The sequence below is a fragment of the Ruditapes philippinarum genome, unplaced genomic scaffold (assembly GCF_026571515.1).
Source record: "Ruditapes philippinarum isolate M1 unplaced genomic scaffold, ASM2657151v2 ctg4799_1_1_1_1, whole genome shotgun sequence".
NCBI lineage: Eukaryota > Metazoa > Mollusca > Bivalvia > Venerida > Veneridae > Ruditapes > Ruditapes philippinarum.
In genome coordinates, this window is record NW_026858114.1 from 32,298 (window position 1) to 54,971 (window position 22,674).

General features: G+C 34.0%; 1 protein-coding gene and 1 long non-coding RNA gene across 2 annotated transcripts in view; one reads left to right on the forward strand and one right to left on the reverse strand.

Moving 5' to 3' along the window:
- LOC132752138 (protein arginine N-methyltransferase 9-like) overlaps positions 1-22,136 on the forward strand; it is a 36,177-nt gene extending 14,041 nt beyond the window's left edge. Inside the window, exons 8-10 of the mRNA XM_060742425.1 lie at positions 16,885-18,040; positions 19,265-19,421; positions 21,353-22,136. Coding sequence (XP_060598408.1) covers positions 16,885-18,040; positions 19,265-19,421; positions 21,353-21,733 — 1,694 coding nt within the window. The 3' untranslated portion in view covers positions 21,734-22,136. The remainder of the gene's footprint in view (positions 1-16,884; positions 18,041-19,264; positions 19,422-21,352) is intronic.
- Positions 3,455-10,054, reverse strand: LOC132752140 (uncharacterized). The gene is made up of 5 exons (XR_009628768.1): positions 9,955-10,054; positions 8,447-8,551; positions 7,927-8,068; positions 7,247-7,410; positions 3,455-6,708 (listed from the first exon to the last, which is right to left on the reverse strand). It is a non-coding gene; the product is annotated as an uncharacterized LOC132752140 (long non-coding RNA).
- Positions 22,137-22,674: the final 538 nt, after the last annotated feature.

A 22,674-nucleotide genomic window follows, 5' to 3' on the forward strand; every position in this document is an offset into this window, starting at 1 on the left:
AGGTAAAAATGCTTTCCGATCAATAACTTAAGAACCCTTAGGCCTAGGAACTTCAAACTTGGTATGGTGATTGGTCATGATCAGTAGATGACCCCTATTGATTTTGGGGTCAAGGGGTCAAAGGTCAAGGTCACATTGACCTCTTAGGTAAAAGCAGTTTCCGATCAATAACTAAAGAACCCTTAGGCCTAGGAACTTCAAACTTGGTATGGTGATTGGTCATGACCAGCAGATGATCCCTACTGATTTTGGGGTTAAGGGGTCAAAGGGAAAGGTCACATTGACCTTGTAGGTAAAAATGCTTTCCGATCAATAACTTAAGAACCTTAGGCCTAGGAACTTCAAACTTGGTATGGTGATTGGTCATGACCAGCAGATGACCTATTGTTTTTAGGGTCAAGGGGTCAAAGGTCATGTAACATTGACCTTGTAGGTTAAAACGGTTTCTGATCAATTAACTAAAAACGCTTAGGCCTAGGAACTTCAAACTTTGTATGATGATTGGTGGTGACCAGCAGATGACCCCTATTGAGTTTTGGGTCAAGGGGTCAAAGGTCAAGGTCACATCGACCTTGTAAGTAAAAACGGTTTCTGATCAATAACTTAAGAACGCTTAGGCCTAGGAACTTCAAACTTGGTATGGTGATTTTTCCTGACCAGCAGATTACCCCTTTCGATTTTGGGATCAAGGGGTCAAAGGTCAAGGTCCCATTGATCTTGTAAGTAAAAACGGTTTCTGATCAATAACTAAAGAACACTTGGGCCTAGGAACTTCAAACTTGGCATAGTGATTGGTCATGATCAGCAGATGACCCCTATTGATTTTGGGGTCAAAGGTCAAGGTCACATTGACCTTGTATGTTAAAACGGTTTCGGATCAATAATAAAAGAACCCTTAGGCCTAGGAACTTCAAACTTGGCATGGTGATTAGTCATGACCAGCAAATGACCCCTATTGATTTTGGGGTCAAGGGGTCAAAGGTCAAGGTCACATTGACCTTGTAAGTAAAAACGGTTTCTGATCAATTAAGTAAAAACGCTTAGGCCTAGGAACTTCAAACTTTGTATGATGATTTGTCTTGACCAGCAGATGACCCCTATTGAGTTTTGGGTCAAGGGGTCAAAGGTCAAGGTCATGACCAGTAGATACTTGATAACCCTTATTAATTGTTTGATCACTGGGTCAGAAGTCATGCATAATTACCTTATCACATGAATAATTGGCTGCTGATAGGGGGCATACATGTTTTACAAACATATCTTGTTTTAAATGCGTTTTGAGCTCCAAACCCAAGTGTCTGTGTTAGGAAATTATAATGAAAAGAAATATAATTTGGCAATCTGGTGTAATAACCTGTATAGGGTGTTACCAGATTAAATAACCAGTCAACTGCATGCAAAAGCCAATACATATTTAACATCTACAGACTCAACCGTTTGATATATGATAATGTATAATTATACTTCAATTTATAAGCAAACAAGAATGGAAAAAGGACCAAGTTAAAGTTCTGATGCCTATAATTATGAAAATGATCACTCAAGACCTGATTTTTTATGTTAGCCTTTTGTAAAAGTGCACATTATGGAAAATAATGTACTAATGAGAATTTCATTCCAAAACAAACACAGTGCAACTTGTGTAAATATTATTCTGTTAACAATGAACAGTTGCATTCCACTGAAAATAAGATTGCCAAGAATTAAATCCTAATCTCTGGATTATGTACACTGGTATGGCATAAAACCATAAATTTCACCACTTTATGTTCAAATGTTGAATTCTGCTAAAGCTTGTGCTAGGGGGCATGGAAGGTAACTTGCACTTTCCAACAGGCTCACCAAATAGAGCCTGCTTCAGTTTCAATTTTGTCATTTTGGGCTTTCTGCAGGAATTCTTTATTTCTCTATTTTCTGATGTCAAATGTACTTTTTATATGCCCGAAAGGGCATATTATGTTATACCCCCTGGCGTCCGTCTGTCTGTCTGTCTGTCCGTACGTCCGTACGTCCGTCCGTCCGTCCGTCCGTTAGCAATTTGGTTTCCGGAGCATAACTTAAGTTCCATTTGGCCCACAATGTTCAAACTTCATAGGATGATTGTCCATATTGGGTAGAAGACCCCTATTGATTTTGGGGTCAAAAGGTCAAAGGTCAAGGTCACTATGACCTTAAAACTGAAAACAGTTTCCGGAGCATAACTTAAGTTCCATTCGACCAACAATAATCAAACTTCATAGGATGATTGTCCATATAAGGTAGAAGACCCCTATTGATTTTGGGGTCAAAAGGTCAAAGGTCAAGGTCACTGACCTTAAAACTGAAAACAGTTTCCGGAGCATAACTTAAGTTCCATTTGACCCACAATGTTCAAACTTCATAGGATGATTGTCCATATTGGGCAAAAGACCCCTATTGATTTTGGGGTTACAAGGTCAAAGGTCAAGGTCACTATTACCTTGATACTGAAAACAGTTTCCGGAGCATAACTTAAGTTCCAATTGACCCACAGTGTTCAAACTTCATAGGATGATTGTCCATATTTGGAAGAAGACCCCCTATTGATTTTGGGGTCACAAGGTCAAAGGTCAAGGTCACTATTACATTGATACTGGAAACAGTTTCCAGAGCATAACTTAAGTTCCATTTGGCCCACAGTGTTCAAACTTCATAGGATGATTGTCCATATTAGGTAGAAGACCCTATTGATTTTGGGGTCAAAAGGTCAAGGGTCAAGGTCACTATATCCTATAAACTGAAAACAGTTTCTGGAGCATAACTTAAGTTCCATTTGGCCCACAATATTCAAACTTCATAGGATGATTGTCCATATTGGGCAGAAGACTCCTATTGATTTTGGGGTCACTAGGTCAAAGGTCAAGGTCACAATTACCTTAAAACCAAAAACAGTTTCCGGGGCATAAAGTAAGTTCCATTTGGGCCACAATATTCAAACTTCGTAGGATGATTGTCCATATTGGGTAGAAGACCCCTATTGATTTTGGGGTCACAAGGTCAAAGGTCAATGTCACTTTTACCTTAATACTGAAAACAGTTTCTAGAGCATAATTAAAGTTCCAAGTGGCCAACAATATTCAAACTTTTTAGGATGATTGTCCATATAAGGTAGAAGACCCCTATTGATTTTGGGGTCAAAAGGTCAAAGGTTAAGGTCATTATTAATAACTTAAGTATTAGTCAACCTACAGCTGTAAAATTTTATAGGATGAACAGCTAATTCCCATGTCTTATAAATGCTTCATCCTTATTAAAAAAAAAAACACTTTCGGGCATATAATGCTCCGCCTAGCGGGGCTCTTGTTTTAAAATTCAATTAAGATCACAGATTGTAACAATGTTTTACAAATACCTTTCAATGTTAATTTACACTCCACTTCTCTTAGCACGTTTCAGGACACATTTTGGAATGTTGTTAAAATAACAAAAACACAGATAAATTGAAACATGTATTTGAACATTGGCAGTAAAACAACAATAAAATATTTTCAAATGAACAGCATATCTTCTTTTTCTTACTCTTAAAATTGTACAACAGTGACTTCTTTACAGTTATAGTTTTATTTTTTATTCAATCCATGCTGTCTTAACAGGAAGAGAAAGTGTGAAGATGGCCAATATTGTAGAAGGAAATAAATAATATCTTAATTTCAACCAAATTGTATGAACTTGAGCTAACCCCTTATGGGTTTCTGGCAATGAAGGATATTATGCTTAAGCCATTGTGACCTTAGACCTTATTAACTCCAAACTAATGCTTAATTACTAATCTAAGCAATGTCCCTGGAAATGTTCAAAACCTTGGGACAATGAGTTTACATGTCACTGAGACCTTGAACTTATAATCAAATGGACCAATCTTAAAACTAATGGCAATCAGAATTTTTCCTTCTGAGTTACATAAACTATACCTTACAATGTTACACATATTTAAAGGAAGTTAAACTTTATGCCATCTTGAGCTTTAAATCTAATTACCTCAAAATCAGTTGGTGCCATTATCTGGGGAAGGGCAATGTTCCTACCAAGCCTAAAAACTTAGGCTTACCCCTGAATGTAAAATATTGTTTGTTCCCCACTTCTGCGACCTACCTACAAATAGCACAGCTACCTAAAATATCTTATTGCCCAGGATTTGTTTACTAAAATGAAATCAGAGTGTCAATGAGAATGACATCTTTTTAACTGTCTCGTGATTTTTTAATTGTAAATATACAAATGTTGGGATATTTGTCGATTGAAACTGAAAATATGGTTCTAAATTTTCAAGTAAAACAGATGCTTTCATGCATTCACAATTTGTTTGAACTACATATAATTTTAATGAAAAATAAAACAAGACAAACATTTTGAATAACTAGGAATGTGTCCATAGGACACGGGTCCCCCCTACGCGCCACTGTTCTGTCAATCTTATGACTCTAGGTCAAATATTTTTTGAAAACTAAAAATCTTTTACTAAGTAAAGGGCAAGAACTTTACAAATACTGAATAAATTCACAAGTAAACCCCAAGGTGCATAAGTACACATGCTGACCAACATTCTTTTAAACATTCAAGCCTACAAGTGAAACACTTTCTGAGCTATGCATGAACAAGTTGAAAATTGTAAATTATTCGATAAATTAAAGTGAACCTGTAGTAGCCACTCCTATATTGTCTTTCTTATTTATATTTTATCCCTGTAAGATATTAATTATGGAGTTAAATGATAAATTATTTATGTTTGGCTGAATGAAATGAAAGAAAACATAAATACATTTTGAGCTATGCATGAACAAGTTGAAAATTGTAAATTTATACTACTGTAAGTCAAGGGCAATAACTCTCACAAAACTGAAAAAAATCCACATGAAAGTCCCAGGTTCATAGCTTCACAGTGATGTAAATCATTATTCCTGTAATTTAGTGATGTTGATCATTATTCCAGTAAAGTTGGTTGATTCTCACTCAAGCACTCAAGGAACAAATAACAACATAATGAAACGTTTTTTACTAAGTCAAGGGAAATAACTCTACAAATACTGGATAAATCCACAAGCCAAACCCCAGGTGCAAAACTAAATATGCTGAGCAACCTTCCCGTAAGGTTTAATGACTCTATGTCAAATCCTTTTTGAGTTACATGTGACACAAGTTGAAAACTGCAAAATTTTACCAAGTCAAGGGCAATAACTCTAAAAATCCTAAATAATTCCAGACGAAAATACCCAGATGCGCAACTACACATGCTGATCAACATTCCTGTAAAGTTTCATGACTCTAAGTCAAATACTTTTTGAGTTACATGCGACACAAGTTGAAAATTGCAAAATTTTACTAAGTCAAGGGCCATAACTCTCAAAATACTAAATCCAGACGAAAATACCCAGGTGCACAACTACACATAATGTTCAACATTCCTGTAAAGTTTCATTGCTCTAGGTCAAATACTTCTTGAGTAACATGCGACACAAGTTGAAAATTGCAAAAATTCAATGGCAGTAACTCTGAAAATACTAAAAATATCCAGATGAAAATACCAAGGTGAACAACTACACTTGCTGATCAACATTACAGTAAAGTTTCATGACTCTAGGTGAAATACGGACGGACGGACAAGGGTAAATCTAAATGCCCGCCACTAAAGTGGGGGCACAAAAATAAATATTTTATCAGCCCACCTAACCTATCTAAACTGGAATGGGATGAGGGAATAAATACAAAGATAATTTTAAGGCTTGCCTTGTTTGATTGAACAAGGATTTTATATAAAATGCCCCTATGTCATTGGTCTAATAAACTAGATTGGACTACAAACAATTCATGGACTAATAACAACTAGATCTCCGCGAATCATGTGTTGCCTTGTGAACAATATAGTTTAGGAGAAATGGCAAAGACAAAAATGAAATATGAAAATTAACAAAGGGCAATAAAGTTAAAACCACTAATAGCAAATAACAAGCAAAGCCAAAATTTAGACATTTCACCTTGAAGGTCAAGGTCAATTATGAATGAAGGCCAAGGTTAGACAATACACTAAGAACTTTAAAAGTTATGAACAAGGTTCAAGTTTGCAGAAGGCAACGGCAGCAACCTCTATTTCTTTTTTCAAAAAAAAGAAAAAGAAAAGAAAAGCTGAGCTAAAGTGAATGACATAGTACATGTATATCAAAAGATATAATTGAATAATACTTTTAACTTCCTTACTACATTAAAGCTCATAGCAGCACTTATAGTTTAATAGATTGGATAATATTTTGCACTTGTATAAAAAGTAGTCATTTTTCTGACAAAATATTAAAAACAGACCTTGAGTCATGACAAATGAATCAAGAGAATTTTTTTCGAAACAAGATAGATACAGTGCCATATCTAAAAAGATATTTCATAAAACTATCATGAATACCAGGTGTTCAATGTCAGCTTAAATATGTTTGAATAGTTGGGCAATCAGTGTAACACACTATTTATCATTCTTTTCCATAAAAAGTCAATCATATCTTGATTTATGTTCCTCATGAATGGCTCGGGTAGGCTTCGGGCTAACTTGGGCCAAATATTTTGAAAGTCTGTGGGGGTCATCTTCCTCTAACTTTCTATTTTATATATCCCCTCCATGTCACTAATTCTCAGAGTTATAGCATCATGAAAAATGGTATAATGATACTTTTTCTTCTTCTTTAATTCATCCAGACTCGCTGAAGTCTGAAATGAGAAATTAACAAGCCTGTTATAACAAAAATCATAAGTGTATACAATTCTCAAAATGCATTACATGTAATTATGTCCTCAAAATTTATTAGTCAGGTTATTCAGAGACTGCAAAATCTCTTTTGATTGAAATTAATATTATATAGGCAATATAAATGCATAGTGATCACACTTTCAATAAAAATATCTTATAATTCATAGAGGCAGGAACATTTAATACTAAGATATGCAGCATTTATATTCATATGCAAAAATGAAAAAAAAAATGTTGAGAATCTATATGCCCAAAGAAGATAAAGCACAACATTTTATTTAGGTTTTGCCTCTTTATATGTTTGAAGAACTGAAATCTTTCTATTGAAATAAACAAAGAAACATGCTACATCCATATTAGACTCAGTACAGAGTACATCTATGTTGAACATTATTATAGTTCCAAACAATTCACTTTATTAACACAAACTGGACACTGTTTTCTTTCATTCTGTAAAATTGTGAAACATTACATGTTGGAGTTTTGTAAGTAGCATACCTAACAGATCCCCCTTGTTGGTGATGTATGGTCTATTTGCATGTATATTATAATCTATGGCTGCAAGAAGATTGTGCATCCTATAAACAGGTGGTGTGTAAGCAAATCTTTTGGTACAATACATCAAGATGTGCTGTTGAAACCCCTACATGCCAGCTGTACTTCTAAAAATGAATACAAATAATGGAAAGATATTTTCATTTAAATGATTTTAGTAAGGAAAAATCCTTTAACATTAACATATTCATATGCTTGATATAATCTCTGTATGTAAATAATTATCTTTGAAAAGATTTTACACAGCTCTATCCTTCAATTGATAAGTGCAATAAAGGTGCCAATTAATTTATACATAATGGTTGTAGGTCCATTTGTGTTAACATATAAAGGTGCTGTAAACATTGAACATTCTATAATCAATAGACAATATGAGCTTTGTATTAATCAGGACATATACTCCTTTCCAGTTAGGAAAATAAATCCTTTTAAAAATTTCACTCCAAACTGCTAGCATATCTTAACAAAGATAGACATATCTCCTTTGCAGAATTAATGGTTCCAACATTGGAGCCATTGGCTTCAACTTTTTTGATTGGCCAATCTGGTGGTGCAAACTAAAATTACTCCAGGGGGAACCCTGTCAATATAAATTTCTTTTATTGTACCTGATGAGAACATACCTGCAGTTGAGATATTATGTCATCTTATTCAGAACACCAGCCAGATCTTTCAGACTATGTGCATCTTATTTCCTTTGCAGCCATGGTTTGTTCTGGTTTCTAATGGGCCATAATTGTACTAGGCATTGGTGTATTCCATCATCTGAAAACAGAATCCATTCATGCTCAATAACTATAAGATTGATGCAGACACTAAAATATAATTATTATTCCCTGAAATAAAATATCAAGACAAATAAGCATGCATTAAAAAATGGCAAAGAAGTCAGCCTTCAACAAGTTTTATGAAACATTACTAAGCATTTCACATTTATTTTACATATTAAATGCTTACCATAAACCTATGAAGTATTCCGCATTATGCATCAAAACGTCTTGCATGCATTGATTTTCTTGCAACAAATGACAATTATGTATTGCTATCTAGAATTTTATCTAAATACTTCTTGAGCAACAGAATAATCATATAAAAATATCAAACATTCAAACAAAATCAAATATATAATAATTGTTTACTTACCATGAATAGTTTATAGTCTGTAGCAGTTTTATAACTAAACCAGAAATGAATGGTTGTGTCTCAATTCAACTCCAAAAGGATTTTATTTGCTTTCTTTAGTGCTACCTGAAGATTAAACCATAACTTGCTTAAGATTTAGAAGAAAAAAAATCAATTGTGGAATTCCTTTTCATTTTAGCGAAAAATATTCTACATAAGAAATGTATATATATAGTCTTCACCAACATTTACTATAGGACATGAATCTGCCCTTGTTATTAACAACAAATACAGCAGTATTGCATGCAGTGATAACACCAGTCTATTAAAAATTCTTAGTTTAAAAGGGATATAACTTAAAAAATATTGCTTTCACAGTCATTGAATTTAAGATTTTGAATTCACTGGCCCCAATTCCAGTTTTGAATTTATTTTACTATATATTTAACTACATTTTCTTAAAATTTACACTGGCCCAAACTAATTTTCACTGGCCATGGGCCACCGGGCCAGTGCTAAATACAATGACTGCTTTCATAAGAACATGTATGCTCCCCTGTTTAACAATTACACTTTGTCCTGATAAGCAAGTATTTCAAGTTTCATGTTGATACATTTCAAAATATTTAAATAATGCAATTGTATGCCAACATAGCAATCTGACAAAGAATGTAATAGCTTTGAAAAAAAAAGCTAGAAATTAGTAATTCATGATGTTTGATTGTAACTAAGAAAGTATACTCCACTTTTGAGGAATCTGTAACTATTTTGTTGTATGGTCTGAGAATTGACTACATATGATAACAGAATCCTTTCCAAAAACCATATATGAGCCGCGTCACGACAAAACCAACATAGTTCGTTTGCGACCAGCATGGATTCAGACCATTCTGCGCATCCGCGCAGCTTCAGGATCCATGCTGTTCGCTATCAGTTTCTCTACTTGTTATAGGGTTTGTAAGCGAACAACATGGATCCTGATCAGACTGCGCGGATGCCCAGACTGGTCTGGATCCATGCTGGTCGCAAAACCATTATGTTGGTTTTGTCATGACGCGGCTCATATATATTTTTTCACAAGTGGATTTAAGACCTATAATGACCCTCTATTATTTTTTCACCTCAGTGAACAATTACCTATAATAATATTATGGAGTCATACAAATATCAAACTCATCATTTAAGATGACACCAAAATCTTTCAATTGGACCAAAATTAACCATGTAATGCATGTTTTTTTTTTCTTCTTCTAATAGTATACAGTATTATATGCCACTTAAAAAGTGTCATTATTGTTTAATATTTAAATCATATGAATATGTGATCATGATATATATGGATCACATATCCATTAATTGGTTCAATAAACTAATAAAAAAAACATGAATTCAGCAGTATTTAGGATTAATCAGTTTTTATATGAATTATATAAGTAAATTAGTTATGCAAGTATATAGTTTAAGTTATATAGCAATTTTTGAAAGGTATTATTATAACCTGTCACTTTCGACAAAAATGGTGTACTTACTCTCCTCTGCATATGCACTGAAGTCCAGGTCATCTTTGATGTCCCTGGTAGTGGTATTGCAACACATGATGACGATGAAATTGATTTATTTCTGTAATTGAAAAAGTAGCATATTAGTACCATGGCCTAAAATCTTGACTATTCAAACCAATTACAATACTGAATACATGAATTGCTGCACTGCTTATAAGGAAGAAGGGTTGTCAATAAGAATTATCTAACGTTTCCAGCACAATTATGGTTATTGTCCATGATTATTTTTCAAATTGTGAAATGCTGAAATTTTACTGCAAAAATGATTCAAATGAGACAAAAATATTGATTTTTGTGCGATTTTCCAGACAACATTTTATTTTTTCTACTTTATAATATTTCTTTGAAGATTCGACAACCCTGGATAGTAGATCAATATATCAGACTTACGGGCTTGTTATTGCTTAAATGTCGGTCAAGGTTGCCCAAAAGCAAAAATATCTCAAAATCAAAGGACGTCACATTTATAGGACTACCCTTGATAGTTGAACATGCTTTGAAGAAATGCCTGTTCTGCTAGTCAATAGTTCTAACCCTTTCTGAGACACATGTGGCTTATCTATTTCACAGCATTGTAGTTACTATTAGAGTACAGCTTACAGTACTGTACAGCTTACAGTAAAAAACAATAATGTGATTGGAAAATAAAAGTTATTCAAAATATAATTTTGTTGTTTCTTAAATGATTCTTAACAGATAGTGATTGGCCATCTTAAACGATATTACAATGGTTACAACATACGCCATAAAATTGTAAAGGATTAGGCTCAGCCGATCTTTTATTTAACCTGTTAACAATTTATTGGTACGAAAATTACAGTGAACGAAAACTTGATACACAGGGTAGCAAGACACCTCACCCCCCAGACACTTCACCCCTCAAATTTCGAAGACACTTCACCCCTTAAGACACTTCACCCCCCAAAATCAGTAAGACACTTCACCCCTCATCCAATTTTTTTCTATAAAGTAAATAAAACAAGTTGTCAACAACAAAATGCTTATAATTATATGTTTGTATTTATTATTTTTAGTATTATTTGATTAAAAATTTTGCTTATTACCTTTATTTTTACTAAGTTTAAAGCTGATATAGGTTAATTGGTTGTATTTCCAAATGATATATCACAGCACTTTCATCCATTAAGTGTTTATTGCATGTCACCTTGTTAATTCAACATGTTGATTAGTTGTTTATTCAACGGTTATCTCACAATTGATTAGATAATTGAATTAAAATGGTATAATTGTATGAAAATTATATATAATATAGTAAATATAAGTTATTTATCATCATTATCAGACACAATTACCCTGCATTTAATACAAAAATCATTCATAATGTCAATTATTAAACAAATAAATAGCACCAGTTATGTAAATTAAGCACAAGGTTAAAGCACAAACCATCACCAAATGAACGTAAATCAATGTTTATTATATGGTAAGGATCAAACTGAAAACAAACTTATAATTAAAGTACCAAAACTTCAAGAATTAAATCAACTCAAAATTTATTAGACAATTGGTTAAAACAATTAACATACTCAATCACTATTGAATGTATTTAACATAATCTACATAAATAATTGTTAAATAGAAAATAAAAAATATGAGGGGTGAAGTGTCTCAATCAAATTTCTTAAAATGAGGGGTGAACTGTCTGAGGGATGAAGTGTCTGCAAAAAAGGCCCTAGGATGAAGTGTCTGGAGGTGAAGTGTCTGTGACGTGGATCTGCAAGCTTAATTTCTTCATCATAAGTCAAAACCATCCTAAAAACTATAACACAATATCTGTGAACATCAGCCGAACTTTTACGGAAATAATCGAAGGGCTTCCCGCCAAAATATAAATCTTATTTGACTGAACCCAGTCAAATAAGAAAATGCATTTTTTAGAATGGTCAGAAATGTTACGGAGAGCGTTTCTAAGTTGGAAAACTTTGTCAATACTAGTTAAATAATGCATTTGATAACAATAAGGTGTTAATTTGACAATCTGTTTTGATGAATTTGACCAGGAATATAACTTTAATAATAATGTTTTGTATAATGTAGAAATATTTATTTCCTACTAATAATGTCTTGGAACTCAGAGGTTACACCTTTATTGTAGTATAATTTGCTGTCCTACTTTTTCGACAGCGGTAAATCGTTTCAGCAGTAATTTGCATATTGCGCAATAATACTACGGGACTACAACGTTTTTATCAATAATATACGTTCATATTTTAACTTGGATAACTTAATTTGAAATTGAAAAGGCTAAATATGGAAGACATTAAGATATCCAGACAAAGTATGGGAGTTTTGAAGGATCAAATTCATGTACTATTTCTTGGGCTGTTAATTGGTTTAGGACACATTGCGCGATTGTAGCCAACGAAATCCCATGTGTAGATGACTTAGCTCTGAACGCGCCTGAGGGCGCGTCCGTCGCAAAAACATACACAGACAAGAATATGTATGTTTATCCATTAACAATTATTGGGAACATTTAATCTCCAAGTTTTGTTATGAAATGTATGTTTACTTTCTGTAGATAATACTATGAATACTTTCCTGTACCAATAATTTCCCCCTGTTGGCTGCCTCATGCCTGAAACACTAGCTTTCATAAAGCAAGTTTCCTTATTGGTTGTATCATCTCAATGTAGAAATAAATAATGTCTTGCCCATTTTGTTGCAATTGTAAAGGTGTTGTGTTTTTTTGTCAAATCAGTAATATTGGACAAATTTGTTGTTAAATTGGGCATTTCTAAGCCACATAAAATACCTGAAGAATCAGAAAGTGTTCAACCAGAAAAACTTTATTCTAAATTGCAGACAGACAAAGGAACATGACTGTAAGCTCACATTTGTGTTTTCTTGACACTTAAATTTCCTTCAAAAGAACAGTTTTGTATAAAATTAACAGAAATTTTCCACAAACATTTATATTCTACCATACAATAACGGAAATTTGTCCACATTTTTAGCTACCTGCCACAAAGTGACAACGTGAGCTTTTGTGATCACAATTCGTCTGTCATCCGCCAGGCATCTGTCTGTTTGTTAACTTTAACCTGGTACTCTAAATGGCATCTCCTCATAAACCGCTAAGCAAAATTCATCTAAACTTCACAGGAATGTTCCTTTGGTGGTCACCTTTGAAAATTGTTCAAAGAATTTAATTCCATGCAGAACTCAAAAAACACAAAAAATCTTCTCTTAAAAAATCCAGAGAGCTAGAGCTTAGATATTTAGCCTGAAACATCTTCTAGTGGGTGTCTACCAAATTTGTTCAAATAAAAGCCCTGCATCTTTGGGGTCATTGATTTTCCTTATAATGTAGTATGGGACTCCATATTATCAACATACTAAAGGTTTCCTATACGTCTGCATTGAATTTCATTGATGAATTTAATGATTAATATATTGTATGAAGCAGAACAAATTCAACTAATCAGTACATTTTTAGCTCGACTTTGTTTTTTTGTTTTTTTTTAAGGAGAGGTATTGTTATACTCATGGGGTGTTGCTGTTGCCGTCCGCAAACTTGTACCTGGATCATAACTTTTTTAGTTCTTGATGTATTGTCTTCATACTTGGCCACAACAACCCTTGGGACAAGACCTTTCAGATGACCACACTAACCTTGACCTTCATCTATAAATGACCTTGACCTTCAAGGTCAAAAGTCCAAATTTTACTTGTTCTTGCTATTATTGGCTGTAACTTTGTTATTATGCCCCCATTTCGAAGAAAAGGGGGTATATTGCTTTGCACTTGTCGGTCCGTTGGTCCGTCGGTCCGTAGACCAAATGGTTTCCGAGTGATAACTAAAGAACCCTTAGGCCTAGGAACTTCAAACTTGGTATGGTGATTGGTCATGACCAGTAGATGACCCCTATTGATTTTGGGGTCAAGGGGTCAAAGGTCAAGGTCACATTGACCTTGTAAGCAAAAACGGTTTCCGATCAATAACTAAAGAACCTTAAGGCCTAGGAACTTCAAACTTGATATGGTGATTGGTCATGATCAGTAAATGATCCCTATTGATTTTGGGTCAAGGGGTCAAAGGTCAAGGTCACATTGACCTTGTAAGCAAAAACGGTTTCCGATCAATAACTAAAGAACTTTAAGGCTTAGGAACTTCAAACTTGGTATGGTGATTGGTCATGATCAGTAGATGACCCCTATTGATTTTGGGGTCAAGGGGTCAAAGGTCAAGGTCACATTGACCTTGTAAGCAATAATGGTTTCCGATCAATAACTAAAGAACTTTAAGGCCTAGAAACTTCAAACTTGGTATGGTGATTGGTCATGATCAGTAAATGACCCCTATTGATTTTAGGGTCAAGGGGTCAAAGGTCAAGGTCACATTGACCTCTTGGGTAAAAACGGTTTCTGATCAATAACAAAAGAACCCTTAGGCCTAGGAACTTCAAACTTGGTATGGTGATTGGCATGACCAGCAGATAACCCCTATTGATTTTGGGGTTAATGGGTCAAAGGTCAAGGTCACATTGACCTTGTAGGTAAAAACGATTTTCCGATAAATAACGAAAAGAACCCTTAGGCCTAGGAACTTCAAACTTGGTATGGTGATTGGTCATGACCAGCAGATGACCCCTATTGATTTTGGGGTTAAGGGGTCAAAGGTCAAGGTCACATTGACTTTGTAGGTAAAAACGGTTTCCGATCAATAACTAAAGAACCCTTATGCCTAGGAACTTCAAACTTGGTATGGTGATTGGTCATGACCAGCAGATGACCCCTATTGATTTTGGGGTTAAGGGGTCAAAGGTCAAGGTCACATTGACCTTGTAGGTAAAAACGGTTTCCGATCAATAACGAAAGAACCCTTAGGCCTAGGGACTTCAAACTTGATATGGTGATTGGTCATGATCAGTAGATGACCCCTATTGACTTTGGGGTCAAGGGGTCAAAGGTCAAGGTCACATTGACCTCTTAGGTAAAAACGGTTTCCGATCAATAACTAAAGAACCCTTAGGCCTAGGAACTTCAAACTTGGTATGATTATTGGTCATGACCAGTAGATGACCCCTATTGATATTGGGGTAAGGGGTCAAAGGGCAAGGTCACATTGACCTTGTAGGTAAAAATGCTTTCAAATCAATAACTTAAGAACCCTTTCGCCTAGGAACTTCAAACATGGTATGGTGATTGGTCATGACCAGCAGATGACCTATTGATTTTGGGGTCAAGGGGTCAAAGGTCAAGGTCACATTGACCTTGTATGTTAAAACGGTTTCCGATCAATTAACTAAAAACGCTTAGGCCTAGGAACTTCAAACTTTGTATGATGATTGGTCGTGACCAGCAGATGACCCCTATTGAGTTTTGGGTCAAGGGGTCAAAGGTTAAGGTCATGACCAGTAGATACTTGATAACCCTTATTAATTGTTTGATCACTGGGTCAGAAGTCATAATAACCTTATCACATGACTAATTGGCTGCTGATAGGGGGCATACATGTTTTACAAACATATCTTGTTATTGAATGGATTGTCTTCAAACTTGAACATAATAATCTTCAAGGATAGCACTTAAAAATAACCAGACAGACCTTGACCTTCACTCATAAATGACCTTGACTTTGAAGGTCAAATTATTGAAATTTTCATTTTTTGGGCTATTATTGGCTGTAACTTTATTATTTTTGAATGGATTGTCTTCAAACTTGAACATAATAATCCTTTAAAATAACCCGACAGACCTTGACCTTCACTCATAGATAACCTTGACTATGAAGGTCAAATTATTGAAATTTTCATCTTTTGGCTATTATTGGCTGTAACTTTGTTATTTTTTAATGGATTGTCTTCAAACTTGAACATAATAATCTTCAAGGATAGCCCTTAAAAATGACTGGACAGACCATAACCTTCACTCATAAATGACATTGACTTTGAAGGTCAAATTATTGAATTTTTCATTTTTTTGGCTGTAACTGGCTGTAACTTTGATATTATTGAATGGATTGACTTCATATTATAACAGAACATTCTTTAGGACAAGACCTTCATGTTTATCAAACTAAAAATTGACTAGCTCTTTTATGACCTTGAAGGTTAAATTATTGAATTTTCACTAATTTGTGCATTAAATTATTAAGCATGAAAAATCTTCTAATCGGTGTCTACCAAGTTTGTTCAAATAAAAGCCCTGTGGTCAAAAGTGGCCCTATATAAGGTGTAAATTGATTTTGCCTTATATGTAAATTGTAAAACCTTAAAAAAAGGCTTAATAAAACAGAGAGCTAGAGCTTAGATATTTAGCATGAAACCTCTTCTAGAGAGTGTCTACCAAGTTTGTTAAAATAAAAGCCTTGGGATCAAAATTGGCCCTGCCCCGGGGGTCATTGGTTTTCCTTATATGTACATATCTTTTGGAACTTTTGTTTTCCCTTAGCAATATAGCAACCAGTAATGTTTTTACACATGCACTATTTAAGATACAAATATGAACTTTGTGATATTTGTGATATCAGTTAAAGATTTAGATTTTATATCTGCTTTTGTTTATAGTTTACAATATTACTTGTTTCTTTTCATTGAGATTAGGTGAGCAATTTCAAAGCCATCATGGCCCTTTTGTTCTATTGAAGGACCCTTTTGTTTAAACATCTGACAACTTTAAGCTGTAAACAAGTTAATATTTCTGTCCAACTTGCCTAAGGGCAGGTTGAAAAAATGCAGATTTCTGTACACCTTAATCTTGGTATTCATGACATTGTAATGATGTCCTTGTTGCATTACTATACACATTTTCTCTCAATATTATAAGTTTCACTTACCCAGATACCAAGTATCAATTGCATAAATTAAAATATGTATTGTGGATATTGTTGTATAATATTTGTAAGATATTTAATTGTTATTTTATTTTAAGGTCATGAAAATTGTCATGTAAAGAGAAAAGAGAAAGTGAGAGCAACATTCCATTATGAATGTGACTGTCTAAGACTGTCCAAATGTGAAGCAGCTCAGAACGAACAATTTAAAACCACATTAGCAAAACATGTAAAGGACCACAACCTTGCTTCAAGTATATCTAAAACAAGTGACGTATTTAAGACATGTAGTGGAACATCGGTGAAAGAATGTAGTACAAATTGTTTACCTTTCCGGAAAAGAAAAGTAGAAAGTTGTGAGTCGGATATATACACTTGTAATTGTGAAGCTAATATAGATGGTAATGGACTAGATGGTGAGAATGTATTAGAGAATAAGAGGACAAACATTTGTGATGATGTTGAGACAGGAGGTATAGGAAATACTCATTACAGTCAATGTCATAATGTTGATACAAACTGCAGTGCAAGTCAGGAATTTGAAAATAGTTCTAATATAACAAACCTGTGTACATTAGAAGAGAATAAAACTGACAATTATGAACAGGTAGCAGCATGTATAAACCAGGAGATTGACATCATTTCTAATCCATGTGTCATTGAAAATAATGAAAAAAGTACCTCATACTTAGATGTTGACAGAGAGATGGAGAAATGTTCTCTGGACATAGATAATACTGATACACATGTTACAACAAGCATTGTTGGTAGAAAAACCAGGCTAACTGAAACATTTGATGCAATGCCTCCTCTAGAGTATATGGATAGTGCTACAGTGGCTGGGAAATATCCGCACACTGTTCCCAAGTTGATTTCATATGCTGAGCAAGTTGACATTGAATATGTGAATGACATACAACTGAACAGACATTACTGCCATGTGCTGGAGTCATATAGGGCACAAAAACCAGGCTCATATTTGTCATTTCTCTACATTTCTCCTCATTTATCATTCTTGGGCATTCAGGCAGCCAAGATGGGTTATAATAGGGTCACCATGGCAACACCAGAAGAACATCATAATACATTACACCAGGTGGCAGCACTAAATGGTTGCAAACCAGGGGAGATAATTCTGACAGAGTTGTCTGACTTGAATGACCTTGAAATGAAAGTGGATGTGATTGTATGTGATGTGGTTGAGCCATGCGGTGCTCTTAGACAACAAGTGTTTGAAGATCTAGTATATCATAGGTATGACAGGATTACAGTACTTGTTTAATTTTAAAATTGGAATGCATTTTAAAGGGCAGGTAACCTTATAATTTACTTTTGCTCAGTTATACCCCCTTTTTTTCTTTGAATTTCTTAGGTTATCTTTTTGTTAAATTACATTCCTCAAAATCCATAGGATATATTCACTTAAAACTTTGGAGTATTTGTTCAGTAACTTCACCTTGGTTAACACAACAGCTGTTGGGCAGTAAATTACTGTAATTACCATTATTTTCTCAACCAATACAATTAGAGATAATTATGCATTTTCAATTTCAAACCATTTCGGTGCATCTGATGTAAATTCTGATTACAACACAAACCAATCAGTCATAAACAGTAATGTACCAAAGAGATGTATATTTTGTGAATGTTAAGCATTTCAGTTAACATTCACAAAATATACATCTCTTTGGTACATTACTGTTTATGACTGATTGGTTTGTGTTGTAATCAGAATCACTGAAAAATATGAAGAAACAATAACCACATGTTGAGTCACATGAAGCTCTAAAAGTGCTTCAGTTAGAATGAACAAAATTTACAGAAATGATGGTCAGTATGTGAAGTTGTGCACCTGGGGTATTACTTGTGGATTAATTTGATTTTGTCAGAGATATTGCTCTTGACTTACCGGTAGTAAAAATTTGCAATTTTCAACTTGTGTAGCCCGTAGTCCAAAAAGAATTTCCCATACTGTCATGAAACTATACAGGAATGTTGGTTAGTATGTGTAGTAGTGCACATGTGGGTTTTTTTGTTGATTTATTTAGTATTTGTAGAGTTATTGCCCTTGATTTAGTAAAAATTTGCAATTTTCAACTTGTGTCAATTTTAGCTCAAAAAGGATTTGACCTAGACTCTTGACACTTTACTTCACTCAGTAATTACCAGTATTTTGAAATTTTCCCTAAAAATTATTAATGTTTTTGTTCAGATTGAAAGACTGGCAAGTCTATTTAAGATATTTAACAAGGGTTAAAAAAGAAAAGATTAGGTAAAGAGAGATTGTGTTATATCTCCAACAAAAATAACAATATAACAAAATATAAATACATATAATATTATAGCAATATTTTGAATACATTTTTTGTGTACCTGGATTAAAAGACTTGTTATATACATGTGACCTTTTTTGGACTGGTCCCCAGGAATGTCACATGACTGAATAATACACTGAAATTTTTTTTGATTCATTTTCAGGATAGCAAGTTTAAAAAAGGATGGTTTGATTCTTCCTGCTGAGGTAAAAATTCACGGGCTATTTATTGAGTCTGAAGAACTTGAAAGCTTGAGTCATGTGACAGGAAATGATAGGACTCTAGGGTTTCAGATTGCAGACTTCATCAATGTTTTCCAGGTACTTCTTATCCTTCATATTTCTTACAGTTGCAGGGTTGTCTTCCCTCCTTCTTTCTGTCTAACTTACCATTTTTATGCCCCCGCCATGTAATGGCCGGGGCATATAGTGTTACCCTGTTCCGTCATTCCGTCCTTCCGTCCTTCCGTCCTTCCATCCTTCCGTCCTTCCGTCATTCTGTCATTCCGTCATCATCAGTTTCCGTTCATTATCTTAAGAACGGTTGGGCATATTCAACTCAAATTTGACATATGGATATGTCATGAGAAAATACAGGTCAAGTTCGAATTTGGTCATGGTTCGATGATTTTTGGCAGAGTTATGCCCCTTTTACTTTAAAAATAATATGAAATTTCAGTTTCCGTTCATTATCTTAAGAACGGTTGGACACATTCAATTCAAACTTGACATATGGATATGTCATGAGAAAATACAGGTCAAGTTCGAATTTGGTTATGGTTCAATGATTTTTGGCAGAGTTATGCCCCTTTTACTTTGAAAAAAATATGAAATTTTCAGTTTCCGTTCATTATCTCCCCAATGGTACAACACAATCAACTCAAACTTGACATATTGATATGTCATGAAAAAATACATGTCAAGTTCGAATTTGGTCATGGTTCGATGATTTTTGGCAGAGTTATGCCCCTTTTACTTTGAAAATAATATGAAATTTTCAGCTTCCATTCATTATCTCCCTCAAGGTACAACACATTCAACTCAAACGTGACATATGGATGCGTCAAAGGAATGCGCAGGTCAAGTTCAAATTTGGTCATGGTTCAATGATTTTTGGCAGAGTTATGCCCCTTTCACTTTGAAAGTAATATGAAATTTTCAGTTTCCGTTTATTATCTTCCCAATGGTACAACACATTCAACTCAAATTTGACATATGGAAATGTTTTTGGAATGCTCAGGTCAACTTCAAATTTGGTCATGGTTCAATGATTTTTGGCAGAGTAATGCCCCTTTCACTTTGAAAATAATATGAAATTTACAGTTTCTGTTCATTATCTACCCAACAGTGTCACATATTCAACTTTAATTTGACATATGGATATGTCAAAGGAATGGGCAGGTCAAGTTGGAATTTGGTCATGGTTTGATGATTTTTTGGCAGAGTTATGTCCCTTTCACTTTGAAAATAATATAGATACATCTTAGGAATAAGCAGTTTAAGTTGGAATTTGGTCATGGTTCAATGATTTTAGACAAACTTATCTTTCCTGAATGTTGGAAAAATTTTGAACTTTCAGTTTCACCACTCATTCTTTTAGCCATTATTTTGGCTGCAAATATGCAATATGCTATTTCTAAAAGGTTAAGACTGAATAATTTCAGTGCCTTGAACATTGTATGGAAATGGTTTGTGTTAACATTGAAAAGTTTTAAGGGCTTTGAACTTAAAATGAAAAAAATAATTAATGCACCATCTGAAATTTTGGCTGCATGCGGGGGCATCCGTGGCATGATGACACATTTCTAGTTTCATACTTTTTTCCTTTGGGTTCAATGTTAGAGAGGCTGGAAAAATATTATGAAATGGTTGGTCTGTTGTCTATGTGAATTAAGGGAATACAGTTAGAATTAAACTGGAGTGCATAAAAACTAATTAAGATCATGCACATAAGGTCAAAAGTTGTGGCCAGTCATCTGTTTTGATGAAGAAACACACTTGCATGTAGTGATTGGCTCATAAAATAAAATAGATATTTGGCAGGTAGCATAACTTAATAGTCCTTTTCAAAAAGTTATGTTTGTCATACTCCTTAGTTTTGAAAAATAGCCTCACCCAGATGGTCACTTTTGTAACATGGTCACTTTTGTAACATGGACATGTATAGAAAAAAAGCATTTTCAATTTAATTCAATTAAAAAGTTTTGAACTGTATATAAAATGTTCCTTTAATGCTATTGTTATTATTTCAGATGCAAAATCACATGAATATTGATATGACAAGCCTGAATTATACTCGACTCACTGATGTACAAGAAATTCTTACCATTGATATAAGTGGAATCTCTGCAAAAACTACAAAAAATGACCTGGAACAAACAGTTGAAAGGTCAGTTGAGGTTGTGACCTCTGGGAAGATCACCGCTTTAGTATACTGGTTCGAATTGAGGTTAAACAAAGACATTGTGATCAGCACCTTAGATTCTCGTTGTCATTGGAAACAAGCAGGCATTATCATTAAAGATGATGTTTCCATGGTAACAGGGCAACATATAGTTTCTAAGATCACATTACAAAACAGCTGTCTAGATGTGAAAATCATACAGCCAAACAATGTGAATGGACAAGCTTAAAGCCAAGTTCATTAACCAGTTTGAAGATGCATTGGCTGGCCTTTTGCTTAATGTATTACAGAAAAAGATTTAATATATTACAGGAAAAGATTAAATATATAAATGTACAGTTTATACCTCATGGTTAAAAGTATAATGTTATGAAGTCTGTTGTTTGTTTGATCTCTGCACTTACATCCAAATCATTTGCACAATTGTGAATCAGCCAAAAAGATTCTATATTAAATGAATTTAAACATTTTATAATTAGTCAATCAGTTTCAATTTTGTGATTAGGTCAAATGTATGAATGCTAAGCAACATTGTCGAATCAATATTAATTTACTGAGTGTAGAATATATTTTGCTAGCATAGCTGATAACATTATTATGAAATTAAAAGAATTAAAGCAAGGAGATTATCACGGATTATCTTAGATGTAAATAGTGTTGAAATTATACAGGAATGATCTTTGGATGGTCCTCTGACAATTCCTCAAATGGTCCATGTCTGCTGCAATAAAAGAAGGACCTGTAAAGGACATGTCCACAAACTACTATGAAGATTTTGATAAAACTCCAGAGGATTGATCATTAAGTGGTCCTTTAAGAAGTTACTAATATCTTTCTTGTTGTTTAACAAAATTGGCTTCCAGAGTTCAAAATAGAAATTAGCCACATGTGTTATATTTTGATGAAACTATATAGAAATCACTGAAATTGTTGCAGTCTGCTGAAGAAAAATGGCCACCAACTAAGTTTAAATGGTAACTTCTCTTCACGCTATAAATTTTAATGTCACTCTACAGGAATGGTCATTAGGTCATAAGTTTCAACTAACATCTTAGACTTGCTTTAGGTTTTTGATCAAACTGTAAGGAATGATTGGTTGTTCTTTACTAAAATTGCTGAAATGGTTTTGGTCTGCTGACAAACATGGATGCCAGAGCTAAAAACAGAAAT